This window comes from Periophthalmus magnuspinnatus, chromosome 6, assembly GCF_009829125.3.
Source record: "Periophthalmus magnuspinnatus isolate fPerMag1 chromosome 6, fPerMag1.2.pri, whole genome shotgun sequence".
Taxonomy (NCBI): domain Eukaryota; kingdom Metazoa; phylum Chordata; class Actinopteri; order Gobiiformes; family Gobiidae; genus Periophthalmus; species Periophthalmus magnuspinnatus.
Window position 1 is genome coordinate 7716584 of NC_047131.1, and position 25617 is coordinate 7742200.

Genomic DNA, 25617 nt, shown 5'->3' on the forward strand with positions numbered 1-25617 from the left:
TTCAGTGTGCCCCAAACGTTTATTTTTACTGACAAGAAAAGTTGAAGCCTCTAAATCCAATGATACACTGCAGAGTTTGATGGAACGGCAGATACGGCTAGTCCTCAAAACGTTCACAACATTCACACAAACACGGCTATTGCAAAGTCTGGAAAGTGTATGTAAAGAGACTATAGGCAGAAGACAGCTCAGAGTTTCTGGACTACATGGCTACTGTTTCTCAGACTGACAGAAAAATGAAACATGTTGAATCAGATTTTGTTTTGCTGTTGGTGTCATTCTCGAACGTAGATCCGTGTGCATACTACGTCATCGGCCCCAAAAATCTGTAAAAGACAAAACAAAAACGATACGTCAGTCCATATATCCAAAAAAGGTGAGAATGTTTTTTTGCGATTTGAAGTATTCAGTCATGTCACCCCCCATCTTTTTCTTAATCTGCCTGTTCGTTCGCTCTCCAATGTCTTCTCTTTATCTTACCCTTTTTCCTCTCTTGCTCTCTCTCTCTTCCTTTGCATTCTATTTCTCCCCTTTTCTCTCTCGCCCATCCCCTCTACGCTCTCCTACAACCCCCACCCTCTCTCTCTGCTCTCTCTTTGCTCTCTCTCTCTGTCTCTGCTCTCCCTCTCTCTCTCTTTGCTCTCTGCTCTTTCTCTGCTCTCCCTCTCTCTCGCTCTCTTTTTGCTCTCTGCTCTCTCTTTGCTCTCTCCTCTCTCTTTGCTCTCTGCTCTCTCTCTCTCTAATTGCTCTCTGCTCTCTCTCTGCACTCTCTCTCTGCTCTCTCTCTTTCTCTCTGCTCTCTCTCTGTGTCTCTGCTTTCTCTCTCATTGCTCTCTGCTCTCTCTCTTTGCTCTCTGTTCTCTCTTTGCTCTCTGCTCTCTCTGTGTCTCTGCTCTCTCTCTCGTTGCTCTCTGCTCTCTCTCTTTGCTCTCTGTTCTCTCTGCTCTCTCTATGTCTCTACTCTCTCTCTGTTCTCTCTCTCTCTTTGCTCTCTGCTCTCTCTCCAATTGCTCTCTGCTCTCTCTTTCTCTCTTTGCTCTCTCTCTCTGCTCTCTCTTTCTGCTCTCTGCTCTCTCTCTCCTTCTAATTGCTCTCTGCTCTCTTTCTGCACTCTCTCTCTTTGTTCTCTCTCTCTTTGCTCTCTGCTCTCTCTGTGTCTCTGCTCTCTCTCTCTCTTTGCTCTCTGCTCTCTCTCTCTCTTTGCTCTCTCTTTACTCTCTGCTCTCTCTCTCTGCTTTCTCTCTCTGTCTGCTCTCTCTTGCTGCTCTCTTTTTTATCCTCCATCCCCCTCTCAAGTAACCCACCCTCTCTCCCACTCTCTCACCCTTTCTCTTTCTCCTTTTTCCTTTTATCTCTCCCTCCTTTATTCTCTGCAGTCAATCAATCAACTGCCATTGTGTATATTCGTCTACAAAAAACTAAATATTTGCCGTGATAATTAGATAAACACAGCTAAATCACGCTCTTTGTTCATTTATGCTTGGACCTTAACAATTGATACTTTTAAAAACAAGTACTTCAGCTTAAGTACTTTCATGTTCACTGATGTTTTGAAAGAGTCTAGTCTAGAAGGTCGCTCATGATTTGAACTCTTCTAATTCTCTGGGAAACAGACACGAGCCCTGTATTATTTTTATTTGCAGTTTTCATTCACATAAAAGTTCCACTGATGATTTTGAGTCGCTAAAAGTCGATGATGTAACTTATAGAGACTGTGACAGCACATCCAGGCTTTTCCGCTGATATGTTTTGATCTTCGTCCTCTGCCTCTTGAGAAACACCATAACTCTTTTAAACTGTCTCAGACTAAACCAATCAGACGGATCATGCAAATCATATGGAAATGTGTCCCACTTCTACTGAGAGCTGCCACATCGCATCAGGACAAATACCATACATCCTCCTCTCTTCTCCTCTCCTCCTCTCTTCCCCCTCTCTCCTCTCTCCACTAGATCCCCTTCCTCCTCTCTCTCTCTGATCCCAGCTCATCCCTTCTCTATGCCTCGTTTTTCTCTGTCAGATGTTTCCCCCTCGCCTCTCTCTCTTTCTCTCTCCCTCCTCCCCTCTCTTTCTAATCCCTGTTCTTGTCTCTCATCTCTGTCTCCTCTTTTTCAATCTGCCTTTTCCTCCGGTCTCTCCTCTGTCACTCTCTCTCTTCTTTCTGTTTTCTATCCTTTCTCACTCTATTTCTCCCCGCTTTCTCTATTCTTTTTTTCTCTCTCTCTGTCCATCTCATTCCCTCTCCTCTCTCTCTCCCTGTCTTGTCTCTCTTCTTCTAATTCCCCACTCTTCCAATCCCCTCTCTTTCTTTCCTCAGGGGAGATATGAGTCACAATGAGTTTGTTTGGGATTTTAAAGCTGTGTCTGTAAAAATCAGGTCATGAACAACAGTGACTCATCACCACGGTTACACTGCAATAACTGTGCAGCTCACTCAAATGTCAGCGAGTTTAATCTACCTATTTAAAGCCACACTATGTCACTTTTCCTCTCAAGGGTCTGCCACCTGCTTGTCTCCATGGAGATGATATTGCTTTGCTTGGAATGTTCCACACTGGGGTATTTAACTTGCATATATCCACGGAGACATGCGGACGACACCACAAAGCCAAAACAACATGACAGGTTCTGTCGAGAGATGACTTTACTCACAGGTGGGGTTTTTTAATCAATAAAACCCATGATATATACAAACAAAATGTATGTTTAATGCCATAATGTGGAGCATTCAGTGCAAAGCCTCATTGGAGACAAATAAGTGGAGGACTCACCACAAGAAAAATACACCTTATAAACTTTTCTGTTTTGGTCCACTACCTGCTGGTCTCATTGACATGTTAGTCTCCATGTCATTGTTTGCTTGGAGTAATATTAAAGATATCATTTAGCATTTATTGAATTACAGTTTTGTTTTGTTTTTTGTTGAGGTTGTTTTCCCTTTCAAAAACCTTGATAAACATAATTGATAAGTTTAATACTGTACACCATTCTGGGTAAAGCACTGACATATCTCCATGGAGACAGCAGGTGGCACATCCTCAGTCAACATCACTACTAGTTTGAGCGCCTCTCAGCAGGTCGTCAGACCCAGTGTTAGGACAGTTTGAGGAGAATAACAGCCCTCAGGACAAAGCAGCCTCCAGGAAAGACTCTCCAATCCAATAGTCCTTAAATTCTGTCCTTTGAACTGCACAAGCTGCATTTCTTAGTTTGTAAAAAGTCTAAAACATTAAGTTAAAAATGTCAATGTAGCCACAAGAGCAGCCAACCACAACCATGGCAACGACTGAAACCAAATCAGAAATGTTACATAGTACTGTGAAATAATTTGCTGTTACATTGTCAAAATGCAGATGCCTTGTACTGCTCTATAGTTAACATTTCTGGTCTTTCAAAAGATCAGAGCGGTGAGTTTGTGGAACCAGTCCAAAAGTATGTGTTTGGTATTATCGGTATTGTGACTGAGGAAACCCACAGTCACACAGGCCAAGCAGTGATCTCTGGAGGAGCTGAGATGGGCGGCCATTTGAGCAGAAACATGAGAGTTTAACACTTCACTGCGCTGGATCAGATGTGCTACTCTGCTACAACAGGCTAACACTATGTTGTGCCATATTTAGTTTCAAATGATTGGCCTGATGAAGTGTTGGAATGTTGTTTATGCCCTAAATCATTTTGCAAGAAAGACATGTAGGAATCTTCAGGAAAAACAGAATGCACTGTTGGGTTTCAGGTGACATCACAACATTTTATGCCAATATTGAGGTTGGGGGGACAGTTAAAATATAAAATAAATATTGTTAAATATGTAGCTTTTTAGCTCTGAAAAACATTTAACATGCATTTACTGTAAGCAGGCTTGCATCTTCACAAACCTAACTCTTTGGCTTACTCCTGCTTGTTTTCATGGAAAAGTTGTTCCTTTGACTATAATCTTCAGTTATATATTACTATTTGTTGTGGAATCATGAATGTGATGTTTCAACTGCAGCTACACAGTGCACATTTAAAATTCACTTAATGTTGTAACACGGTTCTAAGGTCTGAACAATCATAGAAATTATCAGATTAAACATTTGCCTTTTGGATATTTTATGACAAAGTACAATCCTCCACCTGGGACACATTCACGTTCACATTATACCGTCTGAAAACCACCTCCTTCTTGATACCAATGTGAATCTTAACTTTTTCTTCTTTTTTCCCAAATATGTCTGTGCTGCTCATTGGTCTACACTTACATTTAAAGGCCCCATTAAATTTAAATGAGTCTGCCCCAATACAGACATGTTGTATAAGCAGCTCTAGACGTACAAAAAAAACAAAAAAACAAAAAAAACACTCTACATGCTCTCTGCCTCTAATTTGAAAGCTTTTTAATGTCTAACGAGGAAGTGCATGTTAGCATGCTAGTTGCTGTTATCTTACCATCACAGCAAAACGCACTGGTCTCTGAGAGTTGTGAAAAGTGATTATAAACACATCACATTGCATAATTAGGATGCTTTGAATGCATGAAGTAAGTGATTAATAACTTTGGATCACTGTAAACTATTTATAATAAATTAGTTTTGTTTTTCATGTTTTTAAGATGCTAAAACTCAGATACAGCACTTTTAATACTGTTCCAGAGCTGTATTTGCAGTCTGTAGTTTGATGCCTCTCGCTGGGAGGGGGATAAAAGCCTGAGAACAGCCCCTGTGGTGGACTCTGCCCCTCCCTCACTCTCTCACTTTATTAACCATTTCTCACACAGACAGCTCACGCTGCTTTGAAATTTCACTGTAATGCATCAGATGTCCTTTGAGAGCCTCCATGAGAACCAGGACTAAACCAGGACTAACCCAGGACTAAACCAGGACTAATGCAGGACTAAACCAGGACTAACCCAGGACTAACGCAGGAATAAACCAGGACGAAACAAGGACTAAACAAAAACTAAATCAAGACTAAGATAAACCATACACCATACAGCATATATGGTGTAAAAATACAACTCTATTTGACAGGACAGCTGTAGTGAAATGAGGAGAGAGAAGGGAGAGACATTTGGCAAACAGTTGAGACCGGGAAGCGAACCCACATTGAGCTGGCATCAACCATATCAATGCAATGTTGAATGAGAACCATGAGGAAGCAATTGCCAGGAATAGACCACTTTGCCCAACCAAACTTGTAGCTGTATGGAAATTAAGCAGAAATGGCTAACTGGTTCAACATCAGAGAGAGAAAGGTATTAGTGGGCGGGACTAACACTTCATTCATGGTTCAAAATCACTGAGCTGGCAATGGAGCTAAAGTGTGTTATGCACAATTTAAACTCTCAAGTGTCGTTCAAAACTGGCTTTAAAGATTATAATTTTCGCTATGACATTTTTATGAACGTTAAAATTCACAGAGAAGGGTTTTGGATTAGTCTGGATTAGTCCCAGGCTCTTTCTATGTGGTTCTTATCCAAAAAAAAGTTTGTTTCTGGAAGTTGCTTCTTTAAGTTTAGGCAAACAGAAAGACAAACAAACAGAGAGAGAGATAGATAGAAAAAAAAGAACAACAGAAAGATAATTTCTATTAATGTCTACACCCACAAACTCACTGTATTACAACAAAGATTTGCATGCTAACTTGTAATTTTGGCTGTTATTAGCCTACAGAATGTTGTGATGTCGCCTTAAACCCAGCATATAGATACGTCCTGACTGAATGAACAAGGCTGGACTACTTCTTCTTACCTTCATTTGATCTAAATATAGTATTTGGACTTTTATCCTCATTAACCTTATTGGTATGATCTTATGATACTACCCCCTAGACCCTTTCTCACCAGTGTCAGCTCGTCCCCGTTGAGCTCGCGGCTCCAGAAGGTTTTGGGTCCATCTCCCTCCACCAGAGTCTGTCTGCAGTAGATCTTATTCTCCGTTTCCCAGGAGGCCAGGCTCTGTGGACAGGATAACACAGGTCAGTGGTAATGCATTAGTGTTGGCATGATACTAAAATGTCAAACTCTATTTCAATACTAAGGAGACGCGATACCGAGTCCGACATCACAACGATGATAAAAGACACGCTTTATTTGGACAACAGAATGTGACTTTCAGCATGAAATAGTAGTACTTTCTTTTCTATTCCCATGTGGCCTTATATCTGTGTAATCCCTCAGTGTGCAGTAGGTTCATAGTGGTCCATGGGTGTATACTAGTCTGTGTCTTATACTTGTGAAAGATACAGCTCAGGATCATTCTAAAGATATTCAGGAAAGGTTCATTTCTGTCTTGTGAATGTGACTTTTTTAGCTTCAATACCTGCTCAAATGAGTGTCTAGTTTTGATGCTAATTTTAGTATCAATTAGTATCTCAATTTCAATACTTTTGGCCTAATGCATATAGTGTACAGTTAAAGCTGCGCTATGTAACTTTTCTGGTGAGGGGTTTGCTTACCTGTTCATCTGTCATTACTTTATCTGCAATGTTCCACAGTATGACATTAAACTAACCAATCTTGCATTTATTCAATGAGATGTCTGAGTAGACCCTCAGTCGTCCAGGTCTGATCCATAGCAAACAACGAAGTTAAATCTGTCAACTGGACAAATCTTGTAGGAGTGAAGACGTATCGCTGCTCATCCAAGCCGCTTCTTCAGTTCTGGTCAGATTACTGGTGGACACTGCCTTATATCTATCTGAGGGGAGGGGGCTAACTACACTGAAACTGTAAACAGCTATTGTCTCCAGTTTCAGCTGAAACTACCCTATTCAGCCCTTAATGACCCTGCTATTGTTCTCATTGTTCTGGGTCTGAGGAAGGATTCTCTTTCCTAACAAAAATAGCTTCCTTAGCTCCTCTCTCAAACCATTTCTTTTCTCTGGCTAAGATCTGAACTTCACTATCTTCAAAGGAGTGGTTAGTGGCTTTAAGATGGAGATGCGCGGCGGACGGGGGTCCAGAGGAACTCTCCCGCCGGTGTTGGCACATTCTCTTATGGAGCAGCTGTTTAGTTTCTCCAATGTAACACTCACTGCACTCGTTTTGTCCTTAGGGTGAACCAATTTTTGCCTTAAAGTGTTTGTGGGTTTGAAAAAGACAGGAATCTCATACTGTCTGAAGATTTTTATTGACAACTTGAAGTCTAAAATAGAAAGCTTAAAAAGCAGAATAGCCACCTTAGTCCCAGAAGAAATAGCTCAGAGAATCTACAATTTCATAGCCATAGGGCAGTTGAAACGACATGAGGAAACCAGATACATTTAATGCCATACTGTTGAACATTCCAACCAAAGCATTAAGATCTCCATGGAGCCAACCAGGTGTTGGGTCCTCCACCAGAAAAGTTGCATAGTGCACTTTAATAGATCTGAACACAACCTCGACCTCATCCACCCACACAGACGCGGGGAGAACATGAAAACTACAACCAGAAAAGCAACAGCCGGAACCTGTTGTTGTTTCTAAAGGTGCTGGACATTGTGCCATCAATATATCCATGGGCTTCAGAATGATCAGCAATGATGAGGACTGTTGCTATAGAAACTGACCAGTTATAAAAAACAATGTTACTTATGTTGAATTGTGAAAAGTCCTCTAAATGTCACCTAACATGAAGTTGGAGCAACATCATGTTTCATGTTTCTGTCTAATCTACAGGTACAGCAGTTTTCTATAAAAATATGTTGTTCTTTGCAGAGAACTATTTGTTCTATATAATTGCGGCCTTTGCAATTTGATAATTGCAACAACTCAAATTGCCCAGGGTCAGGCTAAAGTGGGAGCCAAACAGGGCCAACAGCTTTACAAAAAACATCACATTAGATTCAAGTTCATTGAGGCTTGTCGGTTCAATCCCAACTTCCACAGGCACATTCTGCTGTTGTGTCCTTGGGCAAGAAGCTTTCAGTGCTTTTAGTTCTCATTGGCTCACTTATTTTATGTTGATTAAGTAGCTCACCTGATAATGGTCATGGTCACATTTTTATGTAGCACACTCAAAGCACTTTACATCAAGGAACCACTCACCCATTCACACACACATTCATACACAGTCTACACAGACAATGGGAGCGGGGTGAGTAGTAACAATAGTATTCATCTCTGGGAACTGGAATCATACCAACAACCTGTGGGTCAGTGGATCATACAGCTCAACCAATGATGTTTGAGCTATGTCATCATAAATGTCTTTCCATTACAAGTACTAAAGATAAATAAGCTTACAATAAAAGTAATTATAAGAGAGCAGACAGAATGCCGTACATAAAGACAATGTAATCAAGCCTAATACGCCTGCAGATCAAACCAGCCACACCAACACTTAGCTCTTAGCTTTACGGTCTCATTCATTTCTATAATATTTCAGACGACTGCAGGGGGATTGGTTCAACTTCAGGAGCGATTTCTCATGAGGTAAGAGGCTACTGTTGACCCCAGTCTGGTCTTGGTCCATTAAGCGCCCTATCAGTCCCCCTTAATCACATCTCCACTGTCAGAAAAGCTTTTATGCCGTTAAATATGATACACAAAGGTTTTACGGGTTTCGTGGGTCATAATTTAAACAGACAACCCTGTGACGTATCTAAGAAACTGTGACAATATAAATCACTGCTAAAGTCAAAGTGGTTGTAGGTTGTTTTTAGTGTACATGCTGTGTTATAATAGCACTGTTTACACTCTAGTTTAATTGCATCATACTGGATTCAAGGTTATTGTAAATGAGAAGGGAAAATTCATCACCTGGTCACATTTTTATATAGCGCTTTTCCACCTTCAAGGCACTCAACGGGCTTTACATCAACCACTCAAAGGGCAGAAGCCAAAAGGAGAATGATACTCGATACTGATTTTGATGCCACAATGATATAACCAGGCTATCAAAGTGAGTTCTTGTGATATTTGCTCGGTTAACCAGTGTTTTCGACCAATCACAGAGCAGTATTGTGGTTTGGGTGGAGCCAAAGGTGACTCTCCCAGAAACACAGACTATTTTGTGGGAAAGATGTGCTTTTTCCTCGGCTAGATTTAATAAAAGTTGGATTTCTCGGGTTGTTCCTCTGTCGTGACGCATTTTCCAGATTGATAGAACTTAGATTCAGGGCGCTACACATTTATATCTGGTGCAAACAAAAAATAATGTTGTTTTTTGTGTGTGTTTTTTTCATATTATCATGTGGTCTTGGTAATACTAGTTATGAAACAGATCGAGAATATTTTAAAACTATTTGGGAAAAGTCCAAGTTTTTCCAATTTATGATACGTTTTAGTAATAATACCTGCTCAGATTAGTAGTCAGATTTGGTTTAGTCTAGTATTTTATCTATTACTTTCTGGATGTCAATTGCCTTATTAGTTTTAGGGGGGTTTTTTTGGCATAATTTTCCAACAACAGTTTCATCCGGTTGCTCACATTAGATAGGACTGTTTGCATGGCATTTCCACAATCTGATAACTCCAGAAATCAGATAACGATCACATTTTGGGTGTGCATGTAAACACAGTAATCCACAACTTTTACCCAGCTCCAAATTTTAATCAAAAACAGGATATCATTGCTTTTCCATCCAAACCTCAAATACTTCCTCTCCACAGAATAATCCAGCGTAATTCCCGGTTGCAGTTTGAAGGCCTGGGAAAGTCTTACGGCGTATTTCTTTGTGCTCTCATTTGTAGAGTTTGGCCCCTGGTTAAAGCCCTCTACTTCGTTTGTATGGAGCAGCGGTTGCGCAGAGTTAATCACCATATCAAAGGTAAAATACAGCTCCCTCCGGGCCACCGTAGTCCCTCTGCCAAGCCCCCCTCTCCCTCAGATTTGATTCCTGTTTAAGTTCATTATCCACGGTTCTGTGTCAGCGCGGTACAGACCTCGAGGCTCACGATTTCTCACACATCTTCTCCACAGGAGCTTGGCCCAAAATGAACTGTCCAATAATTTGTTCATTCATCTTTTTCCAATGTGGGAAGTTAATGTGTTTTGCTAATAATTAGACCTCTGCTTACTTACACTTACTTGAGAAATGCTTTGTAACGGATCGACTTGAATTACAGAAGAGATATTATGTTTCTGGAGTGTATTTGTTGTTAAAGGGCCCATATTACGCTGCTTTCTGATCTGTGTTATAATATTTCCTCATCACAAACAGACCTGGAGCTGTGTTTTGTTTCATTCACACATGTTTAACACACAAGCCCTGCATACTTAAGCTGAGTTCTTCTTCTTCTCAAACAGAAAACACGACAATGTTCCACCTTGTGATGTCATGGGGTAATACAGGAAGTGCTCCACTGTGTTTTTAAACTCCACACACCTTCACGAGAATCACTGGGATAATATCAGCTCTGGAATTGCCAATCACTACAGAACTAAATGTAAAAGGAGCTGTTAACTTTAAAACTACCACTTCATGACATCACAAGGTGGAACAGAGCATTTTGAGCATTGGAGATGTAGACGGACTAATAATAAAAGGTTACTCAAACATGTGTGAATGATGTAATAACATTTTAACATGGCTCGAAGCTCATAAAAGTCAATTTTGCGTAATATAGGACCTTTAAACTATAACATGCATAGATCCTTATTTTTCAATTTGTTCGTCGTACACTGCAATATTATCTATAATATCTTAACAAAGAAACAGGTCCAATTTTTTCTCCATGTATTTGAGAAATATTTGTCTTGCCCCAGTTCAGATGTCTTGTATAAGCAGCTCCTGAGGTCAAAATAAGTCTGCTGTCTACCATCTGCATCTAATTATTAGACATTTTATTGTCCAATAATCAGGAAGTGCTTAGAAATTAGCAGTGGTCGTGAAAATTGCTTAGAAACTCATGACAGTGAATAATTAGAACATTTGGAAAGCATAAGGTAAGTGAGGAAAAATTTTGGACTCCTGCAAACCAGAGACCAGAACAGAGTTTTGCTGTCACGGTAACGCTAATAACAACTAGCATGCTAAGCACTTTCTGAATATCTAACAATTACATGCTCTGTAATTAGAAGCAGACAGTACACAGTGGACTTATTTTGACCTCAAGAGCTGCTTATACAATATATCTGTACTGGGTCAAAACAAAAACAACAATCAGGTACAGGCCAGGTAATAAGAAACATTTTGGAACAGAAAGTAGTTTTATTTCATTGAGAATTAATAGAATTTTTTTGGATAAAGTTATCTTGACATTTTAAATAATTGCTCCTTGGAACAGAAAGTAGTTTTATTTAATTGAGAATTAATAGCATTTTTTTTTTTGATTAAGTTATCTTGACATTTTAAATAATTGCTCCTATAATCTTTCTGTTTGTTCAGGTTTATACGACACATGGTACCATCTGCCTCTGGCCTCAGTTCTCCGTTTCACAAAGAGACAATTTCCTGCTGGTTTAATGTTTTGATTTGAGATTGTACCAAAAACCATCTCCAGTCCAGAACAACACTGCACCTGCCCCTGATACAAACCTGTATGTTTTATAATACTAAAGATGTGACAGAGTTTACCACAGTTCACAGATGTGTTTGTGCACCATCTGTAATCTCTTTAAAGCTGTATCCTGGGGCTTTGATATTGTTGATGGCACCAAACTGAATTGTGTGGACCACCCAAGCTAATAGTAGTCTAGTGAGCCAATCCTCTTCTGCTTCCTGTAGGATCTGAAGGATACGTCTTTGTAAAGTATTGTAAGTTTCTGGTCGGCTGGCTGGGCAAAGCAAATACTATCAGGGTGTTCTACATGTCTCTCTAGGGCAAAATTTTTACCAGTTACTATGGTACCACATTAGCAAACACAGCAACTCATGGGATTTTGACGACATCAGCTGTAAAGTATCAATAAGTTGTGTTCACATAATACCACAACATTCCCCTATAGTTTGAACTGAGCTGGCGACAGGTCAGACCTTTATGATTTCTATAGTTTTATGAGTTTGCTGTTTGTCAGACTTCAGATGTGTGGACCCAGTTTATGGTTAATATCTCTGTAATTACTGGGCTTATTCATATAAAACAAAAACTGGCACAAAGTTCAACGTCTTCTCTGTCAGCCCAAAGGCTCAAAACTGAAATGACTGAAATAATTTTTTTCACAATAGCCTCAGATGCAATGTTGCGTTTGTGAATAAGGGACAAAATATAACATGGTTAAAAAGAAAAAAAACTCAACATTTGGCCTCGTGGTGCTATGGGCAAATTAAAAGAAAGTTAATATGGCATACTGTGGAACATTCCAGACAAAACAATAACATCTCCATGGAGACAAACTGACCCTCAACCAGAGACGTTTCAAAGTGCACCATAAGATTACATAAACTATAATATACTAGTAATTATTATCACGGCAATCTAACAACAAATATGAACATGTATGACTTTGGCTCTAATCTGACATGACAGTTTGATTTGACTCAAAGCACCAAAAAATTAGAGACAGGGCACAACCGTCTCTCTACGCCCAGTTACCCAGCATGCACCAGGGCACAGGCTGAAGGAGCCGTGGCCTGACAAACTAGGTCATGTCTGCCCCATTCAAAATACAGGGGGATTCAAACATGACAGCACAGCGTGACAAAGGAATAATTCTGTGACATTTACAGCTTTGGATAGAGTTAGTTTAGCCCAAAGGCAGTGGGGGCTCTTGGATCTTTCCAGAACAGTTTTAGAATTATGCGGAAGAAGTATAAGACCACATAGGTATATCAAAATCACAGTATGTAACGTTTTAGCCATAAATAAATAAAAGCATGTTTGTTTATTGTTGTTATTTTTTGTTTTAGTTCTGCTTATTGCACTGTTCTTATGTATGTAGGAATTTATCTGAAAATTGTGCGTCCTTACTGGGGCTGGGTTTGCATCTCCATAAACCTGACTCTATTTAGCCTATTTGGCCTGGAGTGTTTTTATTGTGGGGTTATCTCTCCACAGATCTGACACACCTGCTTGTCTCCATGGAGATAAGTTTTAAACCTGTGGAACATGAACTATCATTTCTAAATCTCCATGGGAACCAGCAGGTGATAGACCCTCCACTAGAGAAGTTATAGCACACCTTTGAAAACCTCAGTATATTCAGCTCTACATCCTGACTTCAATCTTCTCTCAGTGTTTCCAAACCGTTACCATCACAGACTGTGGACATAGCTAACCTACAAGCCGCAGCGTTCCAAATAGGAATAGGAAGAGATCATGGGTGCACTCCTGGGTCCATCAACTCTGGCTTCAGTTCACTTTGTGTTGCCCCTTTCTCCGTAACCGCTGTTTGTATTACGCCACTCTACACAGTCCTGGTATTTTCATTTGGCTGTGTCCGTAAATCACCATATGAACATTAATAACAGACAAATCAGGCGCCTTCTTCCCCGAGGATTGATTGGGTTTGATTGACAACGTTGCTAAGCACCTGCTCCGTGCTAAACCAATGTTTCGGGCGGGAAGGGGCGTTACCTTCAACAGTCTTGCTCCGGATTGGTTCTTTGGTTGCTATGATACTCATGGTTGGATTTCCAAATGTGGAACTTGGCTCCAAATTCGCCCCTATAACTGCTAGCCTTGATGAGCTTCATTTGACTGGGGCCTCTAGTTTAAAGGTACAGTTTATAACTTTCTGGAGGTGGCATGTCACCTGCATGATTCCATAGAAATAGAAAGTTAAAATATACTGTGGAATATTAGCCAAAGGAATAACATTTCCTTGGAAACAAGCAGGAGGAGGCCTTCCTTCAGGCCAAGAGTCAGGTTTGTGGAAATGCAAGTTTGTCATAACTTATTTTTCGGCACAATAAACACAACCAAAATTGAAACAAAAAATTTTAAAATGCTTTTATTTTGGTCTATTTTTGACTGAAAAGTTACATACTGGGGCTTTTTGCTTTTTTTCCCTATTAACTTTGCTTCAATTACCAGTCCATCTCTTTTACATGCCAACCTGGGTCAGTGTCTCTTCAGCCTTAAGTCTATTAAGTGTGTCTAGTGTCTTATTTCAAAACATGGAAAGATAAACATATGCTGCAGCTGGGTGTTCAGAACTGGACACATCTTCTCTAAATCCACCAAACCTGGATTTGTTTATAGCTTCATTCATGCTGCTTTCAGTAATCCTCTGTTAAAAGTCTATATTCACCAAAAGCGCTAAGTCACTCCCCCTTCAGAGCGCTATCACAACACAATCAGCGTGCATCCCACTAATGAAACTACTGCACATCACATCAGGTCTGTCAAGTTGTTTGGTATCCTATTTTTGCATGTTTATGGAGAATTGTCTTGTGGGAGCATGTGTGATGTAGACTGTGAGTACTGGACAGAATCGTACTGTTAACAGTAGAGTCCAGGAGAGATCACTAGATTACTCAAACGTGCATGGATGACTTATAAAAAATCTCTTCAGGTGATAGAAACATGGTAGGAAGCTCCAAAAAGTTGATATTGCATAATAATTCACTCTTATCTTTAGTCTCTTCCACCTTTCCTCTTCTCTTCTCCCTCTGTGTGTTGCCCTCCCTCTCCTCTCCCTGCCTCTCCCTCTCTCCTCAACTCGCCCTCTGCTCTCTCCACTTCTCCTCCTCTCTGTCCCTCTTCCTCCTGTTCTCTCGTCCCTCTCTCCTCTTCCTCTTTCCTCTCCCGCTCTCTTCTCTTCTTCTATCCTCCTCTTTCTCATCTCCCTCGCCCCTCTCCTACCTCTCTCCTCCTCTATCTACCTCTTCCTCTCCCTCTCACATTCCATCTCTCCTCCTGCTCTCTCCTCCCTCTCCTCCCCCTCTTCACCTGTCTCTCCTTCTTCCTCCTGCTCTCTCCCTGCTGCTCTCTCCTCCTCCTCTCCTCCCTCTCTCCTCCTCTCTCTCTCTCTTCCATCTTTTCTCTTCTCTTCTCCCTCTGTGTGTTGCCCTCTCTCCATGTCATCTCCCTGCCTCTCCCTCTCTCCTCAACTCTCCCTCTCATCTCTCCACTTCTCCTCCTCCCTGTCCCTTTCACTCCTGCTCTTTCCTCCCTCCCTCGCTCCTCTCCTCCCCGTCTCCTCCTGCCTCTCCCTCTTCCTCCTGCTCTCTCCTCTCCTCCCCCCTCCTCCTGTTTCTCCCTCTTCCACCTGCTCTCTCCTCCCTCTCTCCTCCCCTTCTTCTTCCTGCTCTCTTCCTCTTCCTCATCTCTCTCTTCCTCCTGCTCTCTCCCGCTTCCTCTCCTCTCCCTCTACCTCCTGCTCTCTCCTCCTGTCTCTCCCTCTTCCTCCTGCTCTCTCCTCCTTCTCTCCTCCCCCTCTCATCCCCTCCCCCTCTTCTTCCTGCTCTCTTCCTCCTCTCTCCTCCTCTTCCTCCTGCTCCCCCCTTCTTCCTGCTCTCTCCCTCTTCCTCCTGCACTCTCCTCCCTCTCTCGTCTCCCTGTCAGAGCCTCTTTTACTTCTGCATTGACTATATTTGAAGGTACCAGCTCCTTTGGGACGTTCGACCATCTGCCCTGATCCAGCTGCGGAGCACGACCCCAGTACTCAACTACAAACTCCATGTGTTCATTAATATTTCATTCAACCTTCAAGAAGAACAGTGAGGAGAAATCCCACCAGCCCTGAACGCACCATCTATAGAAACAATATAATTCACACTACAGACTCTGGTGTAATCTGGTGGGTTTATGTGGATTAAGTGTTCATAAAGGATCTAATCTAATCCCGGTGAAGAAAATTAGGTTAGAAAGAAATGACTTTGATGAAAGCATTGCATGAGCAGACTGTGAGTGATGACGGAGCCTTATAAACTTGATACTAAATGCAAATGAGCTTTATTTATTCAAATCTTCTTTTTACGCTTGTCATAAAATGGTCAGAGAGGACAGTAACGCGAGATTAAAGTTGGGGTTGCGGTCTCATTTTCAATCAGCAAAAGAAAAAAGTAGGTATTGTCTTTGAAAACCTTCTTTTTTCTAACTTTCTGCAGGTCTTGGCTCTCACAAACCTTTGGCACCTTGTCAAAATTCATATACTTGTCTTTTTGGCAAATCAATCAATGGATCAATATCACTTTATCCCTTCATTTGTCCCCAAGGGGCAGTTTAAGCACACTGAGCAGTAAAATACAATAATAATAGAAAAGCTCAAACTAAAGTCTTGATGCAGCTGAACAGATCAGGTCATCAGAGCCAGGGTCAAGGCAGTTTGAGGAGTGTAACAGCCCTCAGGACAAAGGTGTCCCTCCTCTGTGGTCTCTGTGTCCCGCAGCATCACAGCAGTGTCCAGGGGGGAGCCTGGAGAACTCTGGACACACAACAGGAAAGCCTCTGGAATGTCTTCTGCCATATTTGGTGTAGAAAGCCCGTTGCATTGTTGTAAAAAGCCTGTAGCATTTTAGAGCTAGACGGCTAGCTAGCTATCTCCATGCGGGGGTCACCCTAGATACAGGATAAACAAACTACTCAAATCTCACAATCCAATAGGCCTTAACTTCTGTCCTTTAAACTGCACAAGCTGCACTTCTTCATTGGTCAAGTCAAGTTAAAAATGTAAATAAGTTTAAAAACTGCTCAGTGTGCTAGTCAGTCGGCCACAAGAGCAGCCAACCACGACCATGGCAACAAAGGAAGACATTTTTCACATGCACACTTTTAGAACAACTTTTTCAGATGGTGACACAAAGGTTTGGACTGCTAACCTATATTACACGCTCTCATCCCAAATCTTATTTTAGCAACATTTGAGATGTTCTTCCAGTAAAATCTTTTTACGATCAGACAGAACTGTCCCATTTTGTCAGTAGTGCTACTTTTACACAGCTTTGATGTTTGTGTTTAACCTCCTTGTCAAAGCCTGATCTCGTCAGATCTCTGAAGCTAAACAGGGCCGGGCTACCTTAGTACTTTGACAGTAGACCACCAGGAATAGCAGGTACCAGTGTCGGACAGCAGTGACATAACAGTCGCTGTGTCCTTAGGCAAGAGACTTCCCCCTTGCCTATGCATGTGATATGTGTGTGTGTGTTGGTGGTGATCTGAGGGGCTGATGGTGTAGATTGACAAACTCCCTTCTGCCAGTCAACCACAGGGCAGCTGTGGCTACAATATTAACTTACCACCACCGAGTGTGAACTGAATGAATAATGCATGAAAAGCGACTTTGTGCATCTGGAAAAGTGCCATATAAGACTAAAACATTATCATGAATCAGTGTTAGATCAACCATCATTTTGAGATTTTACCTTGCACTTTCTCCCATCCACGGTCTCCTCGAAGTACTCCTCTCCGATGGTGAAGTTGATCTCGGTGGTGCGGACACTGGTGGAGGTTTTGATGTAGAAGGTCTCCCCATCCTGTCGTATCTCCACATGAGGGTTTGAGGCTGCAGCTACGGCAACCTTCCTCAGCATCGCGTTCACTCCTGCACAACAGACAACAACCCTGTAACTCAAATAAAAGTGTCAGGATTAATGATTTATGTACTACTACTACTACTGCAACTACTATTATTACTACTACTACTAGTACTACTCAATTAGACAGGACAGTGAGCAGTGTCCTCCTAGTTACTAATGTGTACTACAGGCCTGACAAACCCTCTCAGTCAGATGCTGTGGTAAGCTACTATTGTAGCCACATATGCCCTGCGGCAGGCTGACCAAAGTGAGGCTACCAATTTGCGTCTACAGTCCTCTGACCACCACTTACACTCACTGACACATCACTTTCATACTAGACAAGGGGTGTGATGTGACTTGCCCAAAGATGACCTTTAAGTTTGTTTGCTACTACTACCAGTGCTAGTACTGCTACTGCTACAGAAATGATGATAAAGTAAAATGCATGCATAAAATAAGGCATATCCAAAATCGGATGTATGGACAGACTACTACGATCACAACTACTACAACTACTATTACAACTGCCACTATTACCAATACTAAGAGCCCTTCTTTCTGTGCCTTCTCTTTGCTTTTATAGTGACCCCTTGAGTTTGGACCACCCCTGGGTAAAGTGTCCACTCAGATCAGACACAGCAAAGAGAAGAGAGAACATTCTGCTCCCATTTTACAACCTCCCAAACTCAACTAAGAACAACAGAAATGTGGAGGTTTGAAGCAAATGTATAACTGCTTTAAGCCTGGATGAGGAGCCAAACGTCTTCACTTTTTGTCCAGTTGACAGATTTTATATTTTTCTTTTACTATGCGGGCTACAGCATTACTCAAATTGAAATTGTGATTTCAATGGTTTTACATGCAAATGCAAAGTATCCCATGCATACCATTCTTGATGGCTTTTTTCTTTAGCAATTAATATTTATACTTTGATGATCTGTTTTTAAAGCTGTACTGCATAACTTTTCAAGTGGAGGGTATGGCATCTGCTTGTCGCCATGGTGACTGTTTTGCCTAGAATCTTCTACTGATTGGATTTAAAGGGACCGGATCCTTTTTGTGTGAAACACTTTTTTCCTGTACAGATGTATTATCAGATATATCTTCTAGCCTGTGGACTTTATGAGAAATACTTATAAACTCATCATGAGGAATAGTTGCATAAATAATCACAAATAATCATTATAAAATGAAATAAAACATTAAAGCACAGAAAAAAAAAACTTTCAGTCATATGCACAGCTAAACAGAACTGTTTTGAGTCTGAATTTCAACATTGTCAAAGTAAAGGCTTGTCTCACATCTTCAGGAAGATTGTTCCAGGTTTTAGCTTCATAAAACTGAAACATTGATTTCTCATGTTTAGTCCTGACTCTGGGACCAGCAGGAGGCCGGTCCCTGAAGTCCTCAGAGTGTGAGATGGTTCATATGACTCTAACATGTGGGAGATGTACTTGGTGGTCCATGGAGAGACTTGTTCACAATCAGAGCTGCTTTAAAGTCTATTCTCTGAGCCACAGGAGCCAGTGCAGAGACCTGAGCACAGGACACATGTGTGAAGTACTTCCTGGTTCTAGTCAGGACCCGAGCAGTGTTCTGGTGCGTTTGGAGAGGCCAGTGAGCAGGATGTTACAGTAGTCTAACCTACTGGAGACAAATGCATGGATAAGTCTCTCTAAGTCTGGTTTTGACAGTAAACCTTTAATTTTTGCAATGTTTTTAGATGGTAAAAAGCTGCAGATGTTATTGATTTGATGAGGCTGTTAAAGTTCAAGTCTGAGTCCATTATTACCCCTAGATTTCTAGCCTGATTTGAAGGTTTTAGAGAGAGAGACTGGAGGTGACTGCTGACACTTTCTCTATGTTTCTGTGGGCCAAAGATGATGACTTCAGTCTTGTCTGAGTTTAGCTGGAGAAAGTTGTTTTGCAGTTGTTTTGCATCCACACACTGATCTGTTGGATGCAGTGGCAGAGTGAATCCACTGGTTCATATTCACCTGTTGCCAGTGAGACATAGATCTGAGTGTCATCTGCAGAGTTGTGGTAAGACACATTATTGCTGCGTATTAACTGGCCTAATGGCAGCATGTAGAGATTGAACAACAGGGGTCCCAGGATTGACCCCTGAGGCACTCCGCAAGTCAGGGACATTTTATCTGAGACACATTTTCCAATTTCAACAAACTACTCCCTGTCTTCTAGATCAGTGGTCCCCAAACACCAGTCCGAGGTTCAGGTATGGGTCTGTTACGAATTTGCCACCGGGCTGCCCAAAAACAGTAAATAATTTATCAGCGACCGCATCTTTTCCGTCATAATTTTTGCCTGTCCCTTATGACACGTTAATAAGTTTGTCTGTAGATATATCATGAAAATCCTGACAGGAAATCACCACAGAAAACCATTTGTTATAATGGCAAGTATATTATATCTGTGCTAGATCTGCGCTTGTCCTCATCGATGACGTGTCACATATAACGTATCAGACACTTTGCCCAAAAGTAGACCCACAAGCTAGTGAAAATTAGTCAAAAATCAAAGTCTTTGGAGAGCTTTTTTGCAAAGGGGAAAAGGCCAACTAAGGAGCCAGAAGGTTATTCCAGTTCATGATCCAAAAAATGTTGAGGACCCCTGTTTTAGATAGGACTTGAATGAATGCATGCATCCGTGTTCAGGCGGATGTCATTTGTCACCTTGATAAGATCAGTCTCAGTGCTGTGGTGGGGTCTAAAACCTGACTGGAACATATCAAAGGAGTTGTTCATTTGGAGAAAGTTAATAAGCTGTTGGTAAACAACTTTTTCAAGAACTTTGCCTAAAAACGGCAGGTTTGAGACGGGTCGGTAATTGTTCAGTATCGTGGCATCAAGACTGCTGTTCTTTAGGAGAGGCTTGATAACTGCAGTTTTCAAAGCTCTTGGGAATGTTCCAGATTGAAGTGAGATGTTAACTATGCAAGTGAGTGGTGACAGCAAATTGTGGAGCACAGACTTTAGAAATCTAGTGGGTAACACATTGAGGCAGAATGTAGATGAACTCAGACTGATGACAAAGCCCTACAAGCCAGCAGGTTGACGCCTTTGTGGGTTTTCCAAAATCAACACCATTGCTCTGTTCCATTAAAAATAAAACATGGAATTGGCTTGGTTTTACGGAGCACCAAACCCTTCCAAATGTCATCATGTGCTCTTCTTTATAGTTTATAGCCTGTAATGCAGTTTTATACGATTGCAATCCATGATGTTTTTGAGTTTTGTTATCTCTCAGAGCCATAAAACATGTTTACAGTGATGTCAGCCAACCCACAATTCCCAAAGTTTTCTACATAAATGAATCATGTTTTCACTCATAAACAGCTCAAACCACACAGGCATTTTTCAACAAAAAATCTGAACCTAAATGGATGCCAAACAAAGTGGTAGAGTAGTTAGCTTTCTCATGTTGATATCGTCTCTGCATCACCCAAACATGTGCGTTTGGGGGAATTTGTGTTTTTGACTGTCAACTGACTGAGAGGTTATGCTTAAAGCGCCACTATGGAACTTTGTAGCCAACAATTAGACTAAAATAAAACCATATATTTTCATTTTGGATGTTTTCATTGCACTGAAAAAATCACGTGTCCTTACATAGACACTCACGTAGTCCACTTCTTTATACAGTCTGTAGTCTTTGTTCTTTTGACTATAATCTTCCAAAGTATAGGATAAAGCTTATCTATCTCTATGGAGAATGTTCTGAATATGGTTTCAAGTTTCTATTTCCAACTATGCAGGTGATGTGCCGCTTCAAGAAAGTTACATACTGTAGCTTTATAAGGTGAGTGCTATAGAGGTAAAATAGAATTCAATGGTCAGTGTTGTTGCCCTCTCTCCTCATTTTTGGGCACATTTGGCGTCGCGCGTCACTCACTGGCTCTTACATAAGGCCCAGGCGGAGCTCCATCAGCTTCTATCACTGTCCCTGTAATTATGTGTGGACTGGGATGGTGTGTTTTGGGAGGAGGAAGGAGGGAGGAGGGAGGACAGGGTATGAGACCACACCACAGGCGTATAGTATCTCATCACTCTCACCAGACGCTAATTGAGAACAAGCATGTGTCAGACTAAATGTACCGAGGATGTATAGTTTTATACAAGAAGCACTATGTTCTATTGTTCACTATAGTGGAATATGGGGCATGGTTGATATAGGATGAAGATAACAATAGACTGAGTTACTTCTGGTTCAGTGATTTTCAAATTATCTGGGTGATAATTATTTATAACAATTTCAAGGTCCTATATTGCACATAATGGATTCTTCTGAGCATTAAATCATGTTATGATGTTACTTCATCAAAAACAGACCTGGAGTTGTGTTTTGTTCCATTTACGCATATTTGAGTAACACTTTATTATTCGTCTTTTTACATCTCCAAAGCTCAAAATGCTCTATTCCGCCTTGTGATGTCATGTAGAGGTAGTTTTCAAGTTAACTGCTACTTTTTACCTTTAGTTCATCAGAGATTGGTAATTCCAGAGTTGACATTATCCAAATGATTCTAGTGAAGGTGTATGGACATCACAATGTGGAACAGTTTGATAGAAGAACTCTTAATACTCAGGGTGTTTGTGATAACATAGACTGCTAAATAGTCTAATATGAGCCTTTAAATAACTAGGGGTTACTAGGGGTTGGATCTGGTTAGTAGTTGGATGGAAACCTCTGGAAATACCAGGCACCACAATGGAGCTGCAGTGGTTCTAGTGCAGGCATAAACCAGGACCCAACAAGAACTATCCTTTTCCAAAGTTGTGCAACTATTGCATTTTAAAGTAGTTATTTTTACAGTCTTAAAATATATACATTTTTGACTGTCTTAAAAACTGAAATAATTCATTTTTAATGGATTGCAGTGGTCCAAAGTTATTCCTCACTTACCTTATGCATTCAGAACATCCTAATTATTCACCACAATGAGTTTATAAGCACTTTTCACCAGAGCGGAGTTTTGCCGTCACAGTAATGTTAACAACAACTAGAATACTAACTGCACACTTTCTAAACATCGAACAGTAAAACATAGACCTGTCACAATAATCACTACATCGACTTATTGTTCAATAGATGAAAGTTGTAACATTTTTTTTTAGAATCAGTATTTATCATGTGCACTACTGGGATATTTTTGGTACTTTTCTGGCTATATGAACGATTTAAGCCATTACACGTTCAATTAATAACTTGTATGACTCATTACAGATGCAAACTAACAACTTAAGTGTTTCATTCTGCTGTTTATTTATTGCAGCTCATGATTTTTAACAATATTGTAGGTTCAGCATAGATTTTGTGGTTTCAACCTGCTCTTGGGTTTTTCTGTTGGTGGCATTAATTAGTTGTTTATCATCTATATTTACTTCAGTGATATATCAAACTTCAAAATATGTTACTGTGACTAATGAAAGGCTTTATAATTACATGCACGCAGTAAACAAATGCGTGGAAAAGATGGGGTACAGCGCCTTTAGCCTTGTTGGTATGTAGTGACCCATTTAAAGTGGTTCAAATCTCACTCGTCACCATCATCACTGGAGCTTGTGGAGTTTTAAAACAGAGCGAATGGAGCATGTTTCTCTTGGGTATTCCCGTGGCATCGCTAATCCATGCCCTACTTAAATGCTTCACAATGAATGCCACCACCCCCTCCTCCCGAAAAGCTAACAATACCAGATTTGTTTTGGACGGCCATTTAGCATCACCTCAATGTACTCATATCTGCTGCGGAGTTTGTCCCAAAAGCCTGTGATTTTCCCATGGGAAGAGAGTTTTCAGTTAGCATAATGTTTTTTTGTTTTTTTTCTGAAACATTGATACTTTGCAGCTGATGTCATTAACATTCCGTGAGGGGGTGGAGCTAACTGGAGGCACTGCTCTGTCTGAATTTCCGTTAGTCTGGTTACTTTAATCTGAGCTTTATTTTAACACAATCTGACTGTAAAGAACTGAGTTAGCTGGAACTACAACAGGTTTGTGCTGTTAAACAAGTCCTTCCCAAATAACATGACAGTCACAAGTTTTTTTCTATATATTTTTATGTGTTTGCTTATGTGTATTGTGTCACCATGGTAACATTCCTCCATAGACATACATGGAGTTTCCCCCATCAACAAAAAACATGCACAATAAGTCAGATCCTCCAGCTAAAGACCTGACCAAGACCTAGTCCCAAGACTCAAGATCTGGAGATGGGTGCCTGGGCGCTGGGTCTAACGCAGAGGACAAATTTCCCCAACATGACAGTAAAGTGTGCTTTAACCATAAGAATAAACGTACAAATAAATGAACAAATTGTTTAAATATAGTATAAAATGCAATCTATTATCTTTCATCTTATATTGTACAGAATTGCAAAGCTTATTTTCAAACGATCATTTCTACTGTTCAGACTTTTTAACCAAATAAAGATTGAAATATGGTGATGAAGGCTTCTAAATAGGGAATATTTATGAATGAAGTGTATTATTAAATGTGGAACTTTTCTAGTGTAAAGTCCGTCACTTGCATGTCGCCATGGAGATGTTTTTGCTTTGCCTGGAATGTCCCACACATGTTCTTTTTTTTAATCTTCCTTCTATTCAATTATGGGTATTTTTATTGCTCAATATCTTGAAAAATATTAATTGTCACTATGAGTAGACTCGCTGCTCCACAGATCTCACCTGTATCTTGTCGCCATGGAGATAGATAGGTTTATTGTCATACATCGGGACATTCCAGGCAAATCAATAACATCTTTATGGAGGCATACAGAAAAGTGGCATAGTGCACTTTTAATGAAAATCAGAAATTGTTAATTTTTTTTATTAATTTTGATTGAATACACAGCTCTGGAAAGTAACTAAATACATGTACAGAAAATATGCATTCAGAATATTGTTGTGTAAGTGTATATTGGCACAGTCACTCTTTCTTTTGGTGGTATTCAGAGCACAGTAGTTACTTTTTTTACATGACAGTACTTGATCATGCACTTGATCATGCACAGTATTAGCAAGAAAAAAAAATCGTGCGTGTGATTTTTCATCTCTAATTGGACATAAATACATATATAAAGAACTAAAGCTATTTATATTCATGCCAGGTTTATACACATTAATATAATACAACTCAATGTAAAAGTATTCCAAGTCTTCAAAATGCAGTACTCTGATTGGACCAAGTATCAGAATACACAATACACAATACATTTTTATTCAGGTATTCAGTATTCTGTAACTAAATACATTTTCAAAGTATTTTTCCCATCACTGTTACACATTTCATATATATAGTACTGAAATGACACTATCTTTTGAATGTGTTTGTCATCCAGATAACAATCCCGATCATCAAAATTCAACTACGATCATTTTTATTGTCGATTAATCAGGATTAGTCGATTAATAGTCGCAGCCCTATAGTACACACATCTCCTCAGCCCTTGGGAATGTTGTGAGTATCCGGGGATGCCATTCCAAAGCAGCTAGACAAGCCTTTGACTGTGACTCATGACGGATCGCCGGACTCACGCTGCGAAACACAGCCAGCTCCAAACAATAGAACTCAAAAGAGCCAAAACTCACCCAAGACTTTGAGAAGTTCATCGAAATTCTCACTACTCCTCATTTTCCAGGTACCGGAGAAGTTGGGCATGATGGTCCCAGCTGTGAGTGTAGTCGATGTGTAGAAAAGCCAGTGGAGATGTGGGGTCTTAACAGCCTCCTCTCCTCCTCCTTGTGTCTGCGTTGGGTCCTTGGATCTGTGTCTCCTCTGCTCTGAGCCTAGAATCAGCGTGACTTTCTCTCTCCTCTCTCTTCTCTCTCTCTCTCTGTTCCTGCTGTTCCCTCTATATGGAAAAGGACCCTCCCACTCTGGGATATATGCAACTCAATGCAACTCATGTACTAAGGTTTGAAAAAATGAATTGACCTTTAAAAATCTCTCTCTTTCTCTCTGTCTATGTTGTGAGCTGGGTCGCCTCTACATGGATCTAACCTGTAACTTGTGTAACTCTGTAACTGGTGGCATTACCTGCTAGTTTTCATGGGGAATTGATAAGTTTAATGCCATACTGTGGAACAATCCAGGCTCAGCAATCGCACCCTTTTCCAGAAAAGTTACATTAATCCATCTTTTAGTAGTACAGCAAAAAAAGTACATTCAGCACAAACAAACAAATTAATTACCAAACAAATACATAAATAAACAAATTAACTAAAATAAATTATGAATACTAAATGTTAAGTGTAGTGTAGTGCTTCTTGGATGGGAGACTGTGGCGTTGTG

The 25617-nt window shown here is 40.5% G+C and overlaps 1 protein-coding gene across 1 annotated transcript; it reads right to left on the reverse strand.

Moving 5' to 3' along the window:
* crabp1a (cellular retinoic acid binding protein 1a) lies at nt 1-25103 on the reverse strand. The gene is made up of 4 exons (XM_033968124.2): nt 24915-25103; nt 17152-17330; nt 5822-5935; nt 1-326 (listed from the first exon to the last, which is right to left on the reverse strand). The coding sequence occupies exons 1-4, from the start codon at nt 24982-24984 to the stop codon at nt 276-278; spliced, it is 414 nt and encodes a 137-aa protein (XP_033824015.1). The 5' UTR covers nt 24985-25103; the 3' UTR covers nt 1-275.
* Between the last annotated feature and the right edge of the window lie 514 nt (nt 25104-25617).

What these genes read in the sequence shown, in the direction of transcription:
- crabp1a (XM_033968124.2), bottom strand. Translation starts at nt 24,984, where the DNA reads ATGCCCAACTTCTCCGGTACCTGGAAAATGAGGAGTAGTGAGAATTTC. An exon ending in TGGATGGGAGAAAGTGCAAG is followed by an intron (nt 5,936 to 17,151) that starts GTAAAATCTCAA and finishes TCCTGTCCACAG; the next exon opens with AGCCTGGCCTCCTGGGAAAC. An exon ending in ACGGGGACGAGCTGACACTG is followed by an intron (nt 327 to 5,821) that starts GTGAGAAAGGGT and finishes TGTCTTTTACAG; the next exon opens with ATTTTTGGGGCCGATGACGT.